Source organism: Bombina bombina, chromosome 12 (genome assembly GCF_027579735.1).
Source record: "Bombina bombina isolate aBomBom1 chromosome 12, aBomBom1.pri, whole genome shotgun sequence".
Taxonomy (NCBI): domain Eukaryota; kingdom Metazoa; phylum Chordata; class Amphibia; order Anura; family Bombinatoridae; genus Bombina; species Bombina bombina.
Window position 1 is genome coordinate 92,387,532 of NC_069510.1, and position 23,054 is coordinate 92,410,585.

General features: G+C 43.5%; 1 protein-coding gene across 2 annotated transcripts in view; it reads left to right on the top strand.

The window, feature by feature from the left end:
- The window catches only part of SCAI (suppressor of cancer cell invasion), a 573,395-nt gene that overhangs the window by 282,307 nt on the left and 268,034 nt on the right, over positions 1 to 23,054 (top strand). For both annotated transcript variants that reach the window (XM_053695796.1, XM_053695797.1), the window contains exon 8: positions 15,833 to 15,985. In XM_053695796.1, coding sequence (XP_053551771.1) covers positions 15,833 to 15,985 — 153 coding nt within the window. The remainder of the gene's footprint in view (positions 1 to 15,832; positions 15,986 to 23,054) is intronic.

A 23,054-nucleotide genomic window follows, 5' to 3' on the forward strand; every position in this document is an offset into this window, starting at 1 on the left:
CAGAGCTGTGGCAGTTTGTTGTGACTGTTAAAAAACGTCTATTTCGTTTTTTTGATCCATTTTTGAAACTAAGGGGTTAATCATCCATTTGCAAGTGGGTGCAAAGCTCTGTTAGCCTATTATACACACTGTAAAAATTTTGTTTGATTTACTGCTTTTTTTCACTGTTTTTCAAATTCTGACCTTTTTTATTCTTCTTAAAGGCACAGTACCGTTTTTATTTTTTGCTTGTTAACTTTCTGTAAAGTGTTTTCCAAGCTTGCTGGTCTCATTGCTAGTCTGTTTAAACATGTCTGACATAGAGGAAACTCCTTGTTCATTATGTTTAGAAGCTATGGTGGAACCCCCTCTTAGAATGTGTACCACATGTACTGATTTCACTTTGTTATAAAGACCATATTCTGTCTTTAAAAGATTTATCACCAGAGGAATCTGACAAGGGGGAAGTTATGCCGACTAACTCGCCCCATGTGTCAGAGCCTTTGACTCCCGCTCAAGGGACTCCCGCTCAAGTGGCGCCAAGTACATCTAGCGCGCCCATGGCGTTTACTTTACAAGACTTGGCGGCAGTCATGGATAATACACTGTCAGCAGTATTATCCAGACTACCTGGGTTACGAGGAAAGCGAGACAGCTCTGGGGTTAGAAGAAATACAGAGCACTCTGACGCTTTAGTAGCTATGTCTGATACCTCCTCACAATATGCAGAAGCTGAGGAAGGAGAGATTCTTTCTGTGGGTGATGTTTCTGACTCAGGGAAGATGATTCAACCTGATTCTGATATGGCAACATTTAAATTTAAGCTTGAACATCCCCGCGTGTTGCTCAGGGAGGTTTTAGCTACTCTGAATGACTGTGACACCTTTGCAGTGCCAGAGAAATTGTGAAGATTGGATAAATACTATGCAGTGCCTTTTTACACTGATGTTTTTCCAATACCTAAAAGGTTTTCAGAAATTATTACTAAGGAATGGGATAGACCAGGTGTACCGTTCTCTCCCCCTCCTATTTTTTAGAAATTGTTTCCAATAGATGCCGCCACACGGGACTTATGGCAAACGGTCCCTAAGGGGGAGGGAGCAGTTTCTACCCTAGCTAAGCGTACTACTATCCCCGTCGAGGACAGTTGTGCTTTCTTAGATCCAATGGATAAAAAGTTACAGGGTTACCTTAAGAAAATGTTTATTCAACAAGGTTTTATTCTACAGCCTCTTGCATGCATTGCCCCAGTCACTGCTGCGGCGGCCTTCTGGTTTGAGTCTCTGGAAGAGGCTTTACAGGTAGAGACCCCATTGGACGATATACTTGACAAGCTTAGAGCACTTAAGCTAGCCAATTCATTTGTTTCTGATGCCATTGTTCATTTGACCAAACTAACGGCTAAGAATTCTGGTTTTGCTATTCAGGCGCGCAGGGCGATATGGCTTAAATCATGGTCAGCTGACGTTACTTCAAAGTCTAAGCTTCTTAATATTCCCTTCAAGGGGCAGACCCTATTCGGGCCTGGTTTGAAGGAGATCATTTTTGATATCACGGGAGGAAAAGGTCATGCCCTCCCTCAGGACAGGTCCAATAAATCAAGAGCCAAACAGACTAATTTCGTGCCTTTCGAAACTTTAAGACGAGCGCGGCATCAACTTCCTCTAATACAAAACAAGAGGGAACTTTTGCCCAGTCCAAGTCGGTCTGGAGACCTAACCAGGCTTGGAACAAAGGTAAGCAGGCCAAAAAGCCTGCTGCTGCCTCTAAGACAGCTTGAAGGATTGGCCCCCGATCCGGTAATGGATCTAGTAGGGGACAGACTTTCTCTCTTCACCCAGGCTTGGGCAAGAGATGTCCAGGATCACTGGCGTTGGAAATTGTATCCCAGGGATATCTTCTGGACTTCAAAGCTTCCCCTCCAAAAGGGAGATTTCACCTTTCACAATTATCTGCAAACCAGATAAAGAGAGAGGCATTCTTACATTGTGTTCAAGACCTCCTAGTTATGGGAGTGATCCACCCAGTCCCAAAGGAGGAACAGGGACAAGGCTTCTATTCAAATCTGTTTGTGGTTCCCAAGAAAGAGGGAACCTTCAGACCAATCTTAGATCTCAAGATCCTAAACAAATTTCTCAGGGTCCCATCATTGAAGATGGAGACTATTCGTACCATCCTACCTATGATCCAGGAGGGTCAATAAATGACTACAGTGGATTTAAAGGATGCTTATCTTCACATACCGATACACAAAGATCATCATTGGTTTCTCAGGTTTGCCTTCCTGGACAGGCATTACCAGTTTGTAGCTCTTCCCTTTGGGTTAGCTACAGCTCCAAGAATCTTTACAAAGGTTCTGGGGTCACTTCTGGCGGTCCTAAGGCCGCGGGGCATAGCAGTGGCCCCTTATTTAGACGACATTCTGATACAGGCGTCAAATTTCAAAATTGCCAAGTCTCATACGGACATAGTTCTGACATTTCTGAGGTCGCACGGGTGGAAAGTGAATGAAGAGAAAAGTTCTCTATCCCCTCTCACAAGAGTTTCCTTTCTGGGAACTCTGGTAGATTCTGTAGAAATGAGGATTTACCTGACAGAGACCAGGTTATCAAAACTTCTAAATTTGTGCCGTGTTCTTTATTCTACTTCTCGCCCTTCGGTGGCTCAGTGTATGGAAGTAATCGGCTTAATGGTAGCGGCAATGGACATAGTGCCGTTTGCTCGCCTACATCTCAGACCGCTGCAACTCTGTGTGCTCAGTCAGTGGAATGGAGATTACACAGATTTGTCCCCTCTACTAAATCTGGATCAAGAGACCAGGGATTCTCTTCTCTGGTGGCTATCTCGGGTCCATCTGTCCAAAGGTATGACCTTTCGCAGGCCAGATTGGACAATAGTAATGACAGATGCCAGCCTTCTAGGCTGGGGGGCAGTCTGGAACTCCCTGAAGGCTCAGGGATCGTGGACTCAGGAGGAGACCCTCCTTCCAATAAACATTCTGGAACTAAGAGCGATATTCAATGCTCTTCAGGCTTGGCCTCAGCTAGCGACAATGAGGTTCATCAGATTTCAGTCGGAAAACATCACGTCTGTGGCTTACATCAACCATCAAGGGGGAACAAGGAGTTCCCTAGCGATGTTGGAAGTTTCAAAGATAATTCGTTGGGCAGAGAGTCACTCTTGCCACCTATCAGCGATCCATATCCCAGGTGTAGAGAACTGGGAGGCGGATTTTCTAAGTCGACAAACTTTTCATCCGGGGGAGTGGGAACTCCTTCCGGAGGTGTTTGCACAGTTGGTTCAACGTTGGGGCAAACCAGAACTGGATCTCATGGCGTCTCGCCAGAACGCCAAACTTCCTTGTTACGGATCCAGGTCCAGGGATCCCAAGGCAACGCTGATAGATGCTCTAGCAGCGCCTTGGTCCTTCAACCTGGCTTATGTGTTTCCACCGTTTCCTCTGCTCCCTCGTCTGATTGCCAAAATCAAGCAGGAGAGAGCATCGGTGATTTTGATAGCACCTGCGTGGCCACGCAGGACTTGGTATGCAGATCTGGTGGACATGTCATCCCTTCCACCATGGACTCTGCCTCTGAGACAAGACCTTCTACTTCAGGGTCCTTTCAACCATCCAAATTTAATTTCTCTGAGACTACCTGCCTGGAGATTGAACGCTTGATTTTATCAAAGCGCGGCTTCTCCGAGTCAGTTATTGATACCTTAATTCAGGCACGAAAGCCTGTCACCAGGAAAATCTATCATAAGATATGGCGTAATTATCTTTATTGGTGTGAATCCAAGGGTTACTCATGGAGTAAAGTCAGGATTCCCAGGATATTATCTTTTCTCCAAGAAGGATTGGAAAAGGGATTGTCAGCTAGTTCCTTAAAGGGACAGATTTCTGCTCTGTCTATTCTTTTGCACAAGCGTCTGGCGGATGTTCCAGACATTCAGTCGTTTTGTCAGGCTTTAGGTAGAATCAAGCCTTTGTTTAAACCAGTTGCTCCGCCATGGAGTTTAAATTTGGTTCTTAAAGTTCTCCAAGGGGTTCCGTTTGAACCTCTTCATTCCATAGATATCAAGCTTTTATCTTGGAAAGTTCTGTTTTTGGTAGCTATTTCCTCGGCCCGTAGAGTTTCCGAGTTATCTGCCTTACAGTGTGATTCCCCTTATCTGATCTTCCATGCAGATAAGGTAGTTTTGCGTACCAAACCTGGATTTTTACCTAAGGTGGTATCTAATAAGAATATCAATCAGGAGATTGTTGTTCCGTCATTGTGTCCTAATCCTTCTTCAAAGAAGGAACGTCTATTACACAATATTGACGTGGTTTGTGCTTTAAAGTTTTATTTACAAGCTGCTAAAGATTTTCGTCAAACATCTGCTTTGTTTGTTGTCTGCTCTGGACAGAGGAGAGGCCAAAAGGCTTCGGCAACTTCTCTTTCGTTTTGGCTAAGAAGTATAATACGCTTAGCTTATGAGACTGCTGGCCAGCAGCCTCCTGAAAGGATTACAGCTCATTCTACTAGAGCTGTGGCTTCCACATGGCCTTTTAAAAATGAGTCTTCTGTTGAACAGATTTGCAAAGCGGCGACTTGGTCTTCGCTTCATACTTTTTCGAAGTTTTATAAATTTGATACTTTTGCTTCTTCGGAGGCTATTTTTGGGAGAAAGGTTTTACAGGCAGTGGTACCTTCCGTTTAAGTACCTGCCTTGTCCCTCCCTTCATCCGTGTACTTTAGCTTTGGTATTGGTATCCCACAAGTAATGGATGATCCGTGGACTGGATACACCTTACAAGAGAAAACATAATTTATGCTTACCTGATAAATTTATTTCTCTTGTGGTGTATCCAGTCCACGGCCCGCCCTGTCATTTTAAGGCAGGTATATTTTATTTTTAAACTACAGTCAAAACTGCACCCTATGGCTTCTCCTTTCTCTTGCTTGTCTTCGGTCGAATGACTGGAGGTGGCAGTTAGGGGAGGAGCTATATAGACAGCTCTGCTGTGGGTGATCCTCTTGCAGCTTCCTGTTGGGAAGGAGAATATCCCACAAGTAATGGATGATCCGTGGACTGGATACACCACAAGAGAAATAAATTTATCAGGTAAGCATAAATTATGTTTTCGTTAACAGACTTATGCCTGTCATGTTCCCTTCCACTGATGATCACGATCCCGACACTAAGATCTTAGCGGGATAGTAATCTAGTGTTGCACTTTATTTGCCCTGATGCACCTCAGACTGCGTAGATTAGGTTCCATTTTTGTCAGGGGGGCTGCCGCAGTCTGTTTTCAGTTTTCCTTTACTTTTGACAGGGGCTCCATGTTGTGAGTGCATAAAAAAGATCTCAAGCACTCATTGGATTTAAATGCAAGTAAAAATGTTTTGATGGGACATTTTAAGGCCAGAGGAGGGATGCCAACCTGGATTTAAACAAAGCAGTGTTAATTTAAAAGAATCTGTGGCGATTTGTCATTGCACTTTCTGCAGCACCATTTTGTCTAGTTCTGTGGCGGTTCATTTTCCCGCTGCGGTCAGAGGAGTTGGTGCACTCATTAACAGCTCTTTAATGGATTCTCAGCATGTTGGGGCATTACTTGATAAGTAAGGGATGCATGGTGTATACCGTCTTAATTTTCTACTTAGGATTAGCTTCTGTCTATCAGAGCTTTATTCCTGTGTTTTTAATATTTTTTGCTGCCATCTGGTGGTAGCAGCCTCTGCATTCTCCCCTTTTTAAGTTGATTTGGACTTTAGATAAATAAAGAATCTCACACCAGGCAGAATTGTTTTAAGACTCTAGATAGGTTTGGGAGCTCAGTGCTATTTCTTTGTGCAGGCATGATTAGTATTGTTCTTTTTTATAATGAACATATGTGAAGCTGCATTTTTATATGTCAGTTTTTGTCTCCTGAACATAGTTGCCTTGTATTTTCCGCCATCTGGTGGCAGTCCCATGTATATAAAGGTTCAATCATTCTTTATCTATCTCTTTCATAGTAAGAGATTGCCCCGCTGTCAGTGGCATTCTAAATACTTAATTATCTAGTGCCCTTGAGACGCTGATTTGTGATAATTTTTTATCTCAACATATATAACATTACATAATTATGTTTTGTTCAGGTTATCCTGCCTTGTACAGGATCTCCATGTATTCTCCTCCCTCAGATTGAGGGGATTTTTATGTTCTTTACATGTATATTTCTTGTATTTTAATGTATTTCTCTGTTATATTTATGAGGAATACAATATTTTAATCACTCTCATATTGAGGTGACAATATTAAGGTCTGTTACATGTATGGGTTCATGTATCATACTCAATTTCTTAGTGTTTTTAGGACACTAATTATTTGTTTCTATGCTTTTATTAAATCGGAATCCATATTATGATCTCCCTCATATTGAGGTGATAATTGCTGTCTGTGACATGTATTTATTATGTTTTTCCTATTTGGGGTCATTTATGAATGTCTGTGATTCATATTTTGTCCACTGTATATATAATATAAGTATATATATATATATATATATATATATATATATATATATACATATATATATATACATACAGGCCTCTAAGATGATCGTTTCATCTTTCTTTAGTTGAGGAGATTTCATCTTATGCCCATAACCTCTTGCATGTTTCTAGGTCATAGGTTTTCTTAGTGATTTTAGGACTTTATTTTGACTGTAATAGTCTGATGTTTAGCTAGTTGTGGCGCAACACACAAACAAACAGGATAGAAGTCTCCAAGCCATGGGTTCAGATCTCCCAATGGTCCTATCAGTTGGAATGCTTCCCAGACCTTCATTGGAGAGGCTTTTTTAAACTGGGTTCAGAATATTGCATCTCTCTAGGAGTGATTGTCCCAGTTCCTCTGGTGGAACTGGGTCAAGGAGTCTTTTCCAACCTATTCATGGTTCCCAAGAAAAAGGGAACTTCTCGACCATTTTGGACCTCAAGTGTCTCAACAAATTTCTCAAGGTTCCGTCCTTTAAAATGAAGACTATCCATTCAAGTATCTCAACAAATTTCTCAAGGTTCCGTCCTTTAAAATGAAGACTATCCATTCTATTCTCCCTTTAGTTCAGGAAGGTCAGTTCATGACCTGAAGGACACGTATCTTCATGTCCCTTTTCACAAGGAACATTTCCAATACCTGCGGTTTGCCTTTTTGGAATAACACTTCCAATTTGTAGCCCTTCCTTTCAGCCTTGCCACTGCCCCTCAAATCTAAGGTTCTAGGGGCTCTCCTGGCAGTTGCCAGATCTCAGGGAATTGTGGAGGCTCCGTACCTGGTCGATATCTTGGTTCAGGCGCCATCTTTTCATTTAGAAATGAGGAAAAAGAAGCGCTAAGTATTTAAGTAGATGCAAAAAGGTTTATTTGGAGCAGGCTTCCATACAAGACAACAGGTAAGCTCCTATCTTACGCGTTTCGCGCATGGGCACATGCGCTTCATCAGAGATCTTTTCATTTAGTCAGATCCCATACAGATTCTCTATTGTTGATTCTCCACTCTCACGGCTGGAAGGTGAATCTGGAAAAAGAGTTCCTTGGTGCCAAATTCCAGGGTATTTTTTGGGGGGACGGTCATAGACTCGACCTCCATGAAGATTTTCTTGACGGAGGTCAGAAGGTCCAATCTTCTTGCTGCTTGTCTTTCTCTTCAATCCTCTGTCCGTCCATCAGTGGCTCTCTGTATGGAAGTGATTGGTCTCATGGTGGCTTCCATGGACATTATTTCTTTTGCTCGTTTTCCATTTGAGACCTCTACAGTTATGCATGCTCAGACAATGGAATGGAGACCACTCAGACCTCTCTGAGGATAGTCTCTTTCCTGGTGGCTCTCCCAGGATAATCTGTCCCCGGGTACATGCTTTCTGAGACCATTTTGGGAGATTGTGACCACGCACGCCAGCCTTTTGGGCTGGGGAGCAGTTTGCGGTTGTGGTCTCCCAATAAATATCCTAGAGTTAAGAGCAATCTTCAATTCTCTGATAGCTTGGCCTCATTTGAGTTTGGTCCTGTTTATCAGATTTCAATCGGACAACATTACCTCTGTGGCGTATATCAACCACCAGGGAGGAACTCGGAGCTCCTTAGCTATGAAGGAGGTGACTCGCATTCTTCAGTGGGCGGAGTCTCACAATTGTCATCTTTCTGCCATCCACATACCAGGGGTGGACAACTGGGAAGTGGATTAGCTGATCAGGCAGACTTTTCATCCAGGGGAGTGGGCCCTCCATCCGGAAGTATTCTCTGTGATAACTCTCAGGTGGGGAGTTCCAGGGTTGGATCTGACGGCGTCTCGTCTAAATACCAAGCAGCTCTAGTCGACGCTCTGGCAGTCTCATGGGACTTCAGTCTAATTTACCCGTTTCCTCCATTTGCCCTCCTTCCTCGGGTGATAGCCTGTATCAAACAGGAGCAGGCTTCAGTGATTCTGATTGCTCCAGCTTGCAGAATTTGGTTTGCGGCCCTGGTTAAGATGTCGTCCTTTCCCCCCGTTGAAATTGCCTCTGAGGAAGGACCTTCTACTTCAGGGTCCTTTCTTACATCCAAACCTAGATCCTCTGAAGCTGACTGCTTGGAGATTGAACGCCTAGTCTTGTCTAGACAAGGTTTATTGATACCATGCTTCAGGCTCGTAAGCCGGTAACTCGCAAGATTTACCATAAGGTGTGGCGTAAATACCTTTTTTGGTGCGAATCTAGGGGTTTTTCTTGGAGTCGGGTGAGAGTTCCCCGCATCCTGTCCTTTTTTCAGGAGGGCCTGGAGAAAGGTTTGTCAGTCAGTACTCTAAAGGGTCAGATTTCTGCCTTGTTTATTCTTTTGCATAAACGTCTGTCAGACTTACCAAATGTTTAATCTTTTGTTCAGGCCTGTGTTTAAACCTGTTGCTCCTCCACAGAGCCTTAATCTTGTTCTTAGGGTTCTGCAGCAGGCTCCGTTTAAGCCTATGCATGCTTTTGATATTAACTTATCTTGGAAAGTTTTTTCTTCCGCTTTTTCTTCTGCTCGCAGAGTCTCAGAGCTTTTGGCTCTGCATTGTGATCCCCCTTGCCCTTTTTTCATGAGGATAAGGCGGTCCTTTGTACTAAGTTGGGATTTTTTTCCTAAGGTGGTGTCAGACCGCAATATCAATCAGGAAATTGTCGTTCTTTCGTTTTGTCCTAATCCTTCATCTCAGAAGGAATGTCTGTTGCATAACTTGGATGTTGTGCGTGCTCTGAAGTGCTATCTACAGGCAAATAGGGACTTTAGACAATCTACACCCCTTTTTGTTGTGTTCTCTGGTAAATGTAAGGGCCAGAAGGCCACTTCTTCTAATCTTTCTTTTTGGTTGAGAAGTGTTATTCGGTTGGCTTACGAGACAGCTGGACAACAGCATCCTGCGAGAATTATGGCTCATTCCACTAGGGCTATCTCTTTGGAACTTTAAAAATGAGGCTTCTGTGGAACAGATCTGCAAGGTGGCCACTTGGTCCTCGTTGCATACTTTTCTTCATAAATAGAAAGAGTCCACAGCTGCATTCATTACTTTTGGGAAATAAGAACCTGGCCACCAGGAGGAGGCAAAGACACCCCAGCCAAAGGCTTAAATACTCCTCCCACTTCCCTCATCCCCCAGTCATTCTTTGCCTTTCGTCTCAGGAGGTTGGCAGAGAAGTGTTAGAAGTTTGTTTTCTTTTCTTATGGAGGGTAGTACTCTTCGACATGGGACGGGAGTTTTAAGTAATCCTGTCAGTCTCTCAGTGAGGGCTTGGATGAAAGTTAGAGTCCGGAGATGCAGGAAGAGTTTTTCTGCGAAACCATCCCGACTCATTTTAACAACTCCACAAGCAATCGGCATTGTCGAACTTTGCTTTGTTGCCTGCTTACTTCTCTCAAGTCTATGGCGGAGGCGGGGCTACTATCCGTCACACTTAAAGGGCCGTGTTCCTGTTCCACGGTGTAGATTCCGGTAAGATTGTTTCATTTTACTTCTTCATGATTGTACTGTAACTCATTTGTTCCTACAAACTCACATGAAAAATACAGGGTCTCAGTGGGACTCCTTTAGTATCTTGGAATCAAGGGTTAATCTCTCCTGAGGGGGATTATTGAACGGGGTGGGGGTTAATCATGTTTGTTATGTGATTCAATCTGCTTATGTGTAGTTTTAACTTTGCTTGTGGCTTTTGGAACATAACGGCCTTTCGAAGTGACGCAACCTTATGTTTGGGCACGCTTTTTTTGGACTGTACGGTTAACCTTGTGACCGGGTGTGTTTACGTTCTGGTCTCCCATTTCCGCATTTCTGACTGTGTGGCGACGGAGAATTCTAGCCCGCTGGTGTCTGGTTCATAGGAAGTGGTTAATGCCCCAGCCATTGTGGGTGTCAGGTGCCGTTTAAATTGTTTTATATTTAGTCAATTTTTTTGGTATCCTTTATCCAGTTATGGAGGATACTGATGTTGAGATTGTTCAACTTTCTGATTTGGATTCTTCGTCCTGTGACAAATGCGAATTGGCCCCATTAACTCAGTCAGTCAGTCAATTATGTTCTTTAGGCCGTTCTAGAGCGCCTGGTTCCTCAGGTTTGGGGATTCAAGGGACTGCTTAGCCATCCGCCTCGAGGGGGGGCCTGTCCTCCGGGAGATGAGTTCCCTACTGCTCCCTACTACGACACATGCGGGTAACCCAGGTAATGTTTTTTCCTCCTCCTCGGGTGGATTGTTCCCCCGGAGGTTGTGGCACGTTTTTGCTTTTACATACTTTTGGCGCTTGCGCGTCTACAAAAGACCAGATGATTATTTGCGATTGTGTTTGTGCCCGATTGCCCCAGGTCTCTCCGCAAGAGTAGGGTATGTGCAGTTCCCTGCAGGTGTAATTGTTCCTGAGTGTTGTGCCCTTCGTTACAGGCTGGCTCGCCTTTGTTTGTTCTACTCAGACACGTTTTTGAGCTGTTTGGGGACCCTATCCTCACCAGTCTCCTCCTTTGAATGGCTCACCTCATTAGACATGGGGGGATGAAGTAATCTCCTTTAAATCTTGTTATCAAGATCCTTCCAAGTTTTGTTGGAAGAACAGGGTATCCTTTCTGTTCTTCTTGGGCGTTAACCCTCGGGTTGCCTGTTATTTTATTTTATCCGGTTAGGATGAATTTTATTTTTCATACTATGTTTCCTGCGGGAACTTTCTCTGGGATCGATACTCGCCGTTTGCTTCTACGGAAGTTGTTAGGAACACGTTAGTCCAATGTTTGTCTGTTTTTTCTTTCTTCCTTTTTGAGGGCGGATTTAGCCAGCTTGGCAGTTATGACCCTGGTTGCAGGATGGTCCTGCTTGCGTTCAGATCTTCTGTCTTGTGGCTTATTCAGACACGTGGCGCCTATTATACCTTGCTGACCAGGTTGGGGTACCGAGTGCTATTAATGTTATTTATGTTTCTTGTTATTTGTTTTACAAGTTTCAGCTAAGCATTCTCAAGAGGACTTGCGGGTCTGTGCGGCTCTCGGGATTGTTTCAGTCCAAAATAGCCGTCTCTGGTGACTGGGTCAGTGAATTTTGCTGCGTCACTCTCTGTTGCTTCCGATGCCCTCGGAACCTAGAGTATTCCTTCCCACGTGGTGGGAAAATTAGAGGGTTTCGCGCCTCTTTTCTGCCGGTCGGGGCGGTGTTGCTTTAGGAAATTGTCTTTTTTGGAATTGTTCCTTTAGTGGTTCTCTTCTTCACTTAGACCTTTTGGAGTTTCCGTTCTCCTTGTGGATGGGTCGCCTTCGGGGGACTTGGATTCCGTTCAGCAGTTGGTTGTTCCTTTTTTGGGACATTAGACACTGAGGTCTTTTTGGGCTTCAGTTAGGGGTCCTTCCCTGGTGTTGGGAATGCTCTGCATCTTCTTCTTGGGATAGAAGAGGTCCTAGTGGTTTTCCACTCATATGGTTCAGGTATTGCCATCCAAGTGGCATTCAAACCCATGTTTTACTGTCCTCTGACTTCGAATCTGAGGTGATGTGAAGGCTTGATGTTGCTCTGTTCGGGTGACTTGTCCTCACTGTTCCCCTTGTGTCTGGAGCTTGTGGCTAGCTGGACAGCTAGCTCAGCATTCTAATGCTCTGTGGCTACTCTGCACTGTAGCAAACCGAGGGTTGCTTGTTCGATCCCCGGCAAGGTCTATTCAGCCTTTCCTCCTTTTAAAGTTAATAAAATGAGCAGCGCCTTGTGTCCCTTAGGGGGATTAGCCGCACTTTTCAAGCACAATCATGTTAATGATGCTTGGAAGCCTGTTAGCTCTAGTTTTCTTTTATGGCCCTGGCTCTTTGGAGTGTTGGGCTCCTGCAAGGGGTGGTCTCTTCCCTTTGGGTCGGGACTTGCAAGGGCTTCTTGCTCTTGTTATCCGGGTTATTCTGGATTTTTCCCTGGGAGGTCTGTTTTTTTTATATCAGACAAGGGATTTATGTGCCTCGAAGATTGTTTAATCTAAACATTTTGTGGGGCCTGGGCTTCTTGTCCTGATCTTTGGGTTGTTGAGGGTTTTACTCTGCGTTTGTGAATCCCGCTGTGGGATGTTACCGGACCTTATGATCCTAGGACTAGCCTGGGGGTTCCAGTTTCCGGGGTACTTGGGCTTAGCCCTTGTTCTGGTTGTTCTGTTTTACAAGTTGGCCAGATTTATTGAGAGCCGGGGGTCCTTGGGCCTTGTCTTGTGCCGGACGATACGTTCCCTTGGGACAGCCAACTAAAGTGACCTGATGGTGGGCTTTCCTGTCTAGCAAACGAAAGGTTTGCGGTTGCTCAGCTGTCCCTTTTGCGCCTGTTATGGGTGCTAGCACGATGGTGTTTTAAGGGGTTCTTCCGTGTTCGTCAGTGACGTGGCCTTGTGTACTCTTGGTTCTTCCTACCACTTCCTGTCTTATGGGCAGGTGTTTATCGACGCTCTCCTCTTCAGGGGGCTTGTTGTCCTTACGGAGGTGTGGTTTCCTTTTTAGGGGCCTCTCCTGTGTTTGGGAGGTTGAAACAGATGTTTATCTAGTTCGGGGATTGGTCTGCTCTTTGAGTTGTTCCTTACCATCTGGGGAGCTGCTGGTTTCACATTGAGACTTAGTCGGGTGGCCTTGCTAGATCTCCTTGGGTCTAACGCCTGCTTGTTTGTCTTTAGGTTGGAGTGGCTGTGTCCATTCTTCCGCCCTTTTGGGGGCCGGTCTTGGGGTTCCTTTTGGTTCCCTTACTTTCAGATCTGCTGTTGCTTGGGCTGGTCCGGCTAGGTGTAGGATCTGAGATCTGTTGTTCATCATCAGGTCTTGAGGTATACAGTGGACCTTCCTTTTTTAGAGGTTCTGTGCCTCTCCCCCTTTGAGATCTGTGGGTAGGTTTGTCGGCCTGGGTGGCCTGGAGAGTGCCCTCTGTTTTGGATGGGCAGTCTGCTATTTTGTTTGGCCGCTTCTTCCTTACGGATAGTGTTTTCTCCGTGTCTTCCTATGGATGGCAGTGTGTTACTGGACTCAGATGTTTATTTTCTGAGTTTGCTGCTTGTAATTTTCTGTTTGCTCAGTCTCTGAGTTCTGACGTTATGAGGACTTTGTCTTCAGCTGTCTTTCGTTGCTGTTGCACAATGTTTGGGAGATGTTTCTTCTCCTTGATGATGCCCGGTTGCTCCTTGTGGGTTGGGCGTCGTCTCCCCTTGTTCTCGGGATCCATTCGGGTCTCTGTGGACTTGTCCCTCCTTTGAAGGTTTTTTAATCCTTTATGGATTTTGATGTACCTTTTGGGTATCCCTTTGGCTTACCCTTGTCCTCTCCCTTTTGGGGATTTTGGTACTGTAATAGTAAGTGGACCAACTGCTGGGCGACAGTTTTCCTGGAGGAGTGTTGGCTCAGTGAGTCTGCTTGCGGTCTCTAGTTAGGCTTTCGGACTATCTGCGGGTCAGTGTCCTTGGGGCATTCCTTCTAGTTCTTTTGCCCGGCTCCGATGAAGCGGGGTTTGGTTGGGTTGTGGTTTTTTTAGGCCTGGTGCCCTCAGAATGGGCTGCCTATTGTACCCTCCCGTTTTTGCATTCAGTGTCCTCTATAGCTTGGGTATTGTTTTCCAAAAAGTAATGAATGCAGCTGTGGACTTTTTCCATTTATGAAGAAAAATTTAATTATGCTTACCTGATAATTTTCTTTTCTTCAGATGGAATGAGTCCACAGCTCCCCCACCCGTATTTTCTGTGGGGCGTCTGTTATTTTTTTTATTCTTCTGGCACCTTTTCACCCTGGTATTTCTTCTACTGTTCCTTGTACCTCGGCAGAATGACTGGGGGATGAGGGAAGTGGGAGGACTATTTAAGCCTTTGGCTGGGGTGTCTTTGCCTCCTACTGGTGGCCTGGTTCTTATTTCCCAAAAGTAATGAATGCAGTTGTGGACTCTTTCCATCTGAAGAAAAGAAAATGATCAGGTAAGCATAATTTAAGTTTTTTCAAAATTCTACAAATTCTATGTTTTTGCCTCAGCTGAGGCTTCTTTTGGGAGGAAAGTTTTTCAAGCGGTTGTGCCTTCTGTTTAGGTCCGCCTGTCTTGTTCTCTTTCCCTTCCCTTCTGTGTCCTCTAGGTTGGGTATTGGTTCCCACTAGTAATTGAATGGATTTGTGGACTCTCCATGCCATTGGAAAGAAAACAAAATTTATGCTTACCTGATGATAAATTATTTTCTTTCCTGGCATGGAGAGTCCACCACCCGGCCTTAATTTAATTTTAAGACGGCTTTTGTCAATTCCTCAGGCACCTCTATACCCTTGTGTCCTCTTCTCTTTCCAAATTCCTTCATCTGAGTGACTGGGGGTTTATGGGAAGTGGGAGTGATACTCCACCTGGTGGCCAGGAGTTGAATTCCCACTAGAAATTGAATGGATATGTGGACTCTCCATACCAGGAAAGAAAATAATTTATCAGGTAAGCATAAATTTTGTATTTTGTAATTACATGTTTCAACAATATTTCACCAGGTTTATTGCATATTTGATATAATTCAGTAATAAAATCTGCTGTTGTTAATAAACGTATCTGACATGTACTTGTTAACCAATTTCAAGGTTTTCCATTAAAAATAGTTAATGAAGCCTTAAATAGCTGTAGCAAACCACAGCAACCTTACCTGTTAAATTGCATTCTCAACTTGAACACCCACACAAGTGCCTGCTTAACTAAATATTCCACTTTCGGTTAAATCCAACTATGAGCATAGTGTGTTCAGTTGTGGGTGGGATACATCATATGATATTTACTACTGGCTGATGATAAGGTATATAGAGATTTTACATATTAGATGCTTGCTGTGACTGGTTATAAACATATTACAACTTACTTATGTGTCTCAGTGAAATGACTAGAAATATTTATTTTGTATTTAGAAGGTATAAATAATCTATATACATTTCCAGTGTTACACATTGCTTATTTGTATTGGCCTCATATAAGAATAGAACATGATAAGCTATAACTCTCTTCGGGAGATGATTCTTTTTGTCTTGCATATCATTTCCATTTGATTTGAATAATGATGCAGTAGCCAGCGTGGGCTTGACAGACTGTTGAAAAGTTCTGAGGCTGCTCTATAATTCCCCTGTGAATGGGCAATAATTTATTTCACACATCCTTAGGAAGTTTCCTCCTGAGGTTTTGCGGTTGAATTTGTGTTTTTTTGATTATTACTTCTTGCAGCTAGCATGCAATCTGTTAGATAATTAAGGCATTATCTGTCAAGCAGGATTGCATTGAGTTACAGCAAAATATTTTATAAATTCTGCACACTATCTAGCTTAGGCAAACTGTTGTACAGTTTTGTCTGCCCTAAATGCTCATTCTATGTCTTTCTGGTCACAGGCAGACCCGGTAATGATTTTGAATGATGACAACACCATTGTGATCATCTCCAATCGCCTTTCAGAGAGCTCTGGGCCTGCACTTGAGCAGGGTATGGTGGTTGGCCAGCTGATCCTTGCTGATGCGCTAATTATCGGCAACTGTAATAACCAGGTAAGAAGCACAGTTATGCTGTTGGCAATGTTTACAATTTTCTGGTAACCAAATAAGTTTAGTGAGTGTTGAGTGTTGACCTTTTGCATGACACCTCTTCCTTCGGTCTGGCTCATATGTCAAATTATCCCCTTGCGAGATCAGGTTCACCTACCACATGACATCCAATCAATAATTTGGCTTACCTGTCACATGATATCCCTTATAAAAATCAGACCCACTGTCATGGCCAAGATATGATGCCCTTGCCATTCCTAAAGAAGATGGGATGACCCAAGAACTTATGGATCTTAAATTGATTCTTTGTACACACACATAATGTGTGCTATGTAAAAGCTGTTTCGGACACATTTTTCTATTAATGAAAAGTCCAAGATTAATTTTTACTGAAATTCATGAACTCATTATTTCCTAAGGGGGGACATCTTCAGTGGAGCAGAGGAGCAGCTGAAATATTGCTTACGCTTAAATAAAGTTAAAATAATAGCTAGTGCTACTGTAAAAAGCCAGCAGCACAATAGGGTCCCAAACAAAGTTAAAGCTGAAATACTTGTTGGCTGACACATGAATCAATTGTTAATGAAATGTGAAACCTTTCCTGCCTGCAGAGAAGCCTGTCCTGACTTTAGACTAAACTTTTTAATGGCAGCATGAGGTTTTTAGTAAAATGATGCCTCTCTTTTTTATTTTGAAAATAACGAAAAGAATGCAGCAAAATTATTGATTTTTTTTTTCCATTTGTCTGACACATATGCATCTCTGGCATATGCATATTTGTGACACTGACTCAGTATCTGTCATGAATATACAGTACTTCTCTTTCACAGTGTATGACACTAATATTCATCTCTGTCCGTGTCTGTCACAAACATGCACCTCTGTCACATTATCTGTCATAAATATACATCTGTCACAGTATCTGTCACGTATATGCATCTCTGTCACAGTGTCCTTCACAAATATGCATCTCTGATACAGTAGCTATCACAAACATGCAGCTCTGTCACAGTATCTGTCACGTATATGCATCTCTGTCACAGTGTCCTTCACAAATATGCATCTCTGATACAGTAGCGGTCACAAACATGCAGCTCTGTCACAAATATTCATATCTGACACTGTCACAGATATGCATCTCATACAGTATTTGTCACAAATATGCATCTCTGTCACAGTATCTGTCAACAGGAGAACTGATTTGTAAAGAGCTTTAGTTACTATTCTTTTGTGGTTATGCACAGCAGTCACTCTTAATCATTTATGCATCAGCTCTGGTCTAAATCTTTATGAATTCTGCAAATTTTGAGTTACAATCTTGAGGCAGATTTTGTCAGCAAAAGATTAGTTTTCCAACCGAGTTTGATTGAATCTGGACTATAGATTGTCTCAATTAAAGAAATATTTAAAAGTACTACAGTTCATATAGCTTTGTGATTAGTCATCACTTAAAGTTTTGCTGATGATAGCTGTTGCATTTGTATATGCTTTGGATTCACTTCTTTCGCTGGTATAAGGTAGTACGAGTACACAAGACCTTTACTCCTGGGATTCAACTCCTGGCCACTAGGAGGAGGCAAAGTCCAAGAGCACTCATTTCATCCCACCTCTCTGTTAACCCAGTTTTATCGTTGCCTCCATGGGAGGAAGGTGAAAAAGTTAGATGCTCCAGATTTTTTGTTCAGAAGGGTCCTCAGAACCATTTGAGCTCCCCCCCTTGAGAACTTTTACTTGGGACAGAGGGGAGATTGGTGTATTGGGTAGTAACATAATTACTCCAAGTGAGGAGTTAGTCACAAGCCTGCCACAGGTGTTGCGGGAACCGGTCCCTTAGCCTCCTCCTGTTCTTTCGTTTATATACTCTTATATAGATCCTCTGCTGTGACAAACAAAGCACTGGATGGGCTACTGGAAGCAGTCATTTCTTCAGCGGGTAAACACGGTTGAGTGGGTGCAAGTCACACAAGACAGGCATCTTGCTTCATGTGACCAAGGCCTCTTAGAGGGGCCGAAATGTTATGTTTTTCTTAACAATTAAAAGGTGATATTTGTAATCTCTTGTGCTGGCTGTCATTGTTTGGGATATGGAGAATTGACACCGGATCCTGTCCTGTAACGCTGTCTATTATTTGGATTTATATTGGCCGTGCACAGAGTGGTTGTGATTGCTGGTGAGTGCTGATCTTTTGTAAATATTTTATATATATATATATTTATTTATTTTTTATTATTTATTTTTTTAATATTCGGTGCCTTTGCTGTTTCGTATCGGTCTCGTTTTATATGAATTTCGACCATTCGTGGGACATTTTACATTTTTTTTTCATTAAATTAATGTACATGTTCCACTGCTACAGGTAAAAAAGTTCACCTTTAGCGACTAAAATACTTAACTAAGTGTGCTGGAGAGCTACACTAAACGACTCTTCACAGAGCCCTGGCCACTCTAACAGGAGACTTAGCGAGGCGACTTCCAGGAACTGCTCTAAAGGACCTTCTCCTTGTGCAGGCCATGGTAGCCGCCTCGCTAAATCTCCGGTTAGCACTGCCGGGCTCTGCGAAGAAGAGGAGCAGGTTAGCATTGCTCTCCAGCGCTCTTAGGTAAGTAATTTTTTATATTTCAAGGAAATACATTATTAATGCAGAATTTGGCATTATTTCTTCGTTTTCTGTAAATTTCATGCTGCATTTGTTCAGATATTTATCTCATTAAAACAGTTTCTCAGGGTCCCTACTTTCAAAATGGAAACAATTTGGACTATTCTGCCACTTGTTCAACAAAGGCAATGCATGTCCACTACAGATTTGAAGGATGCAGTTTGCCTTTCAGTAAAAACATTTCTCCAACATAGGTGTGTCCGGTCCACGGCGTCATCCTTACTTGTGGGATATTCTCCTCCCCAACAGGAAATGGCAAAGAGCCCAGCAAAGCTGGTCACATGATCCCTCCTAGGCTCCGCCTTCCCCAGTCATTCTCTTTGCCGTTGTACAGGCAACATCTCCACGGAGATGGCTTAGAGTTTTTTAGTGTTTAACTGTAGTTTTTATTATTCAATCAAGAGTTTGTTATTTTAAAATAGTGCTGGTATGTACTATTTACTTTGAAACAGAAAAGAGATGAAGATTTCTGTTTGTAAGAGGAAAATGATTTTAGCAACCGTTACTAAAATCGATGGCTGTTTCCACACAGGACTGTTGAGAGGAATTAACTTCAGTTGGGGGAACAGTGAGCAGACTTTTGCTGCTTGAGGTATGACACATTCTAACAAGACGATGTAATGCTGGAAGCTGTCATTTTCCCTATGTGATCCGGTAAGCCATTTTTATTACAGAAAGAAAAAAAGGGCTTCACAAGGGCTTTTTAAGACTGTAGAATCGATTTATATATAAACATATTTTATACTCCATAGCCTTGAGGAATTATTTTAATCTTGGGAATTATGTAAAATAACCGGCAGGCACTGTATTGGACACCTTACCCTCTAGGGGCTTTCCCTAATCATAGGCAGAGTCTCATTTTCGCGCCTCTATTGCGCACTTGTTTTTGAGAAGCATGACATGCAGATGCATGTGTGAGGAGCTCTGATACATAGAAAAGACTTTCTGAAGGCGTCATTTGGTATCGTATTCCCCTTTGGGCTTGGTGGGTCTCAGCAAAGCAGATACCAGGGACTGTAAAGGGGTTAAATATAAAAACGGCTCCGGTTCCGTTATTTTAAGGGTTAAAGCTTCCAAATTTGGTGTGCAATACTTTTAAGGCTTTAAGACACTGTGGTGAAATTTTGGTGAATTTTGAACAATTCCTTCATACTTTTTCGCAATTGCAGTAATAAAGTGTGTTCAGTTTAAAATTTAAAGTGACAGTAACGATTTATTTTAAAACGTTTTTTGTACTTTGTTATCAAGTTTTTGCCTGTTTAACATGTCTGAACTACCAGATAGACTGTGTTCTGAATGTGGGGAAGCCAAGGTTCCTTCTCATTTAAATAGATGTGATTTATGTGACACAAAATTTAGAGAAAATGATGCCCAAGATGATTCCTCAAGTGAGGGGAGTAAGCATGGTACTGCATCATCCCCTCCTTCGTCTACACCAGTCTTGCCCACACAGGAGGCCCCTAGTACATCTAGCGCGCCAATACTCCTTACTATGCAACAACTAACGGCTGTAATGGATAATTCTATCAAAAACATTTTAGCCAAAATGCCCACTTATCAGCGAAAGCGCGACTGCTCTGTTTTAGAAAATACTGAAGAGCATGAGGACGCTGATGATATTGGTTCTGAAGGGCCCCTACACCAGTCTGAGGGGGCCAGGGAGGTTTTGTCTGAGGGAGAAATTTCAGATTCAGGGAAAATTTCTCAACAAGCTGAACCTGATGTGATTACATTTAAATTTAAATTGGAACATCTCCGCGCTCTGCTTAAGGAGGTGTTATCTACTCTGGATGATTGTGAGAATTTGGTAATTCCAGAGAAACTATGTAAAATGGACAAGTTCCTAGAGGTCCCGGGGCCCCCCGAAGCTTTTCCTATACCCAAGCGGGTGGCGGACATTGTAAATAAAGAATGGGAAAGGCCCGGTATACCTTTCGTCCCTCCCCCCATATTTAAAAAATGGTTTCCTATGGTCGACCCCAGAAAGGACTTATGGCAGACAGTCCCCAAGGTCGAGGGGGCGGTTTCTACTCTAAACAAACGCACCACTATACCCATAGAAGATAGTTGTGCTTTCAAAGATCCTATGGATAAAAAATTAGAAGGTTTGCTTAAAAAGATGTTTGTTCAGCAAGGTTACCTTCTACAACCAATTTCATGCATTGTTCCTGTCACTACAGCAGCGTGTTTCTGGTTCGATGAGCTAGAAAAGGCGCTCAATAATAATTCTTCTTCTTATGAGGAGATTATGGACAGAATTCATGCTCTCAAATTGGCTAATTCTTTCACCCTAGACGCCACTTTGCAATTGGCTAGGTTAGCGGCGAAAAATTCTGGTTTTGCTATTGTGGCGCGCAGAGCGCTTTGGTTAAAATCTTGGTCAGCGGATGCGTCTTCCAAGAACAAATTGCTTAACATTCCTTTCAAGGGGAAAACGCTGTTTGGCCCTGACTTGAAAGAGATTATCTCTGATATCACTGGGGGCAAGGGCCACGCCCTTCCTCAGGATAGGTCTTTCAAGGCCAAAAATAAACCTAATTTTCGTCCCTTTCGCAGAAACGGACCAGCCCCAAGTGCTACGTCCTCTAAGCAAGAGGGTAATACTTCTCAAGCCAAGCCAGCCTGGAGACCAATGCAAGGCTGGAACAAAGGAAAGCAGGCCAAGAAACCTGCCACTGCTACCAAGACAGCATGAGATGTTGGCCCCCGATCCGGGACCGGATCTGGTGGGGGGCAGACTCTCTCTCTTCGCTCAGGCTTGGGCAAGAGATGTTCTGGATCCTTGGGCACTAGAAATAGTCTCCCAAGGTTATCTTCTGGAATTCAAGGGGCTTCCCCCAAGGGGGAGGTTCCACAGGTCACAATTGTCTTCAGACCACATAAAAAGACAGGCATTCTTACATTGTGTAGAAGACCTGTTAAAAATGGGAGTGATTCATCCTGTTCCATTAGGAGAACAAGGGATGGGGTTCTACTCCAATCTGTTCGTAGTTCCCAAAAGAGAGGGAACATTCAGACCAATCTTAGATCTCAAGATCCTAAACAAGTTTCTCAAGGTTCCATCGTTCAAAATGGAAACCATTCGAACAATTCTTCCTTCCATCCAAGAAGGTCAATTCATGACCACGGTGGATTTAAAGGATGCGTATCTACATATTCCTATCCACAAGGAACATCATCGGTTCCTAAGGTTCGCATTCCTGGACAAGCATTACCAGTTTGTGGCACTTCCGTTCGGATTAGCCACTGCTCCAAGGATTTTCACAAAGGTACTAGGGTCCCTTCTAGCGGTGCTAAGACCAAGGGGCATTGCAGTAGTACCTTACTTGGACGACATTCTGATTCAAGCGTCGTCCCTTCCTCAAGCAAAGGCTCACACGGACATTGTCCTGGCGTAGAAAAAAGCTCTCTATCTCCGTCAACAAGGGTTCCCTTCTTGGGAACAATAATAGACTCCTTAGAAATGAGGATTTTTCTGACAGAGGCCAGAAAATCAAAACTTCTAAACTCTTGTCAAATACTTCATTCTGTTCCTCTTCCTTCCATAGCGCAGTGCATGGAAGTAATAGGTTTGATGGTAGCGGCAATGGACATAGTTCCTTTTGCGCGAATTCATCTAAGACCATTACAACTGTGCATGCTCAGTCAGTGGAATGGGGACTATACAGACTTGTCTCCGACGATACAAGTAGATCAGAGGACCAGAGATTCACTCCGTTGGTGGCTGTCCCTGGACAACCTGTCACAGGGGATGAGCTTCCGCAGACCAGAGTGGGTCATTGTCACGACCGACGCCAGTCTGGTGGGCTGGGGCGCGGTCTGGGGACCCCTGAAAGCTCAGGGTCTTTGGTCTCGGGAAGAATCTCTTCTCCCGATAAATATTCTGGAACTGAGAGCGATATTCAATGCTCTCAAGGCTTGGCCTCAGCTAGCAAAGGCCAAGTTCATACGGTTTCAATCAGACAACATGACGACTGTTGCGTACATCAACCATCAGGGGGGAACAAGGAGTTCCCTGGCGATGGAAGAAGTGACCAAAATCATTCAATGGGCGGAGACTCACTCCTGCCACTTGTCTGCAATCCACATCCCAGGAGTGGAAAATTGGGAAGCGGATTTTCTGAGTCGTCAGACATTTCATCCGGGGGAGTGGGAACTCCATCCGGAAATCTTTGCCCAAATTACTCAATTGTGGGGCATTCCAGACATGGATCTGATGGCCTCTCGTCAGAACTTCAAGGTTCCTTGCTACGGGTCCAGATCCAGGGATCCCAAGGTGACTCTAGTAGATGCACTAGTAGCACCTTGGACCTTCAAACTAGCTTATGTATTCCCGCCGTTTCCTCTCATCCCCAGGCTGGTAGCCAGGATCAATCAGGAGAGGGCATCGGTGATCTTGATAGCTCCTGCGTGG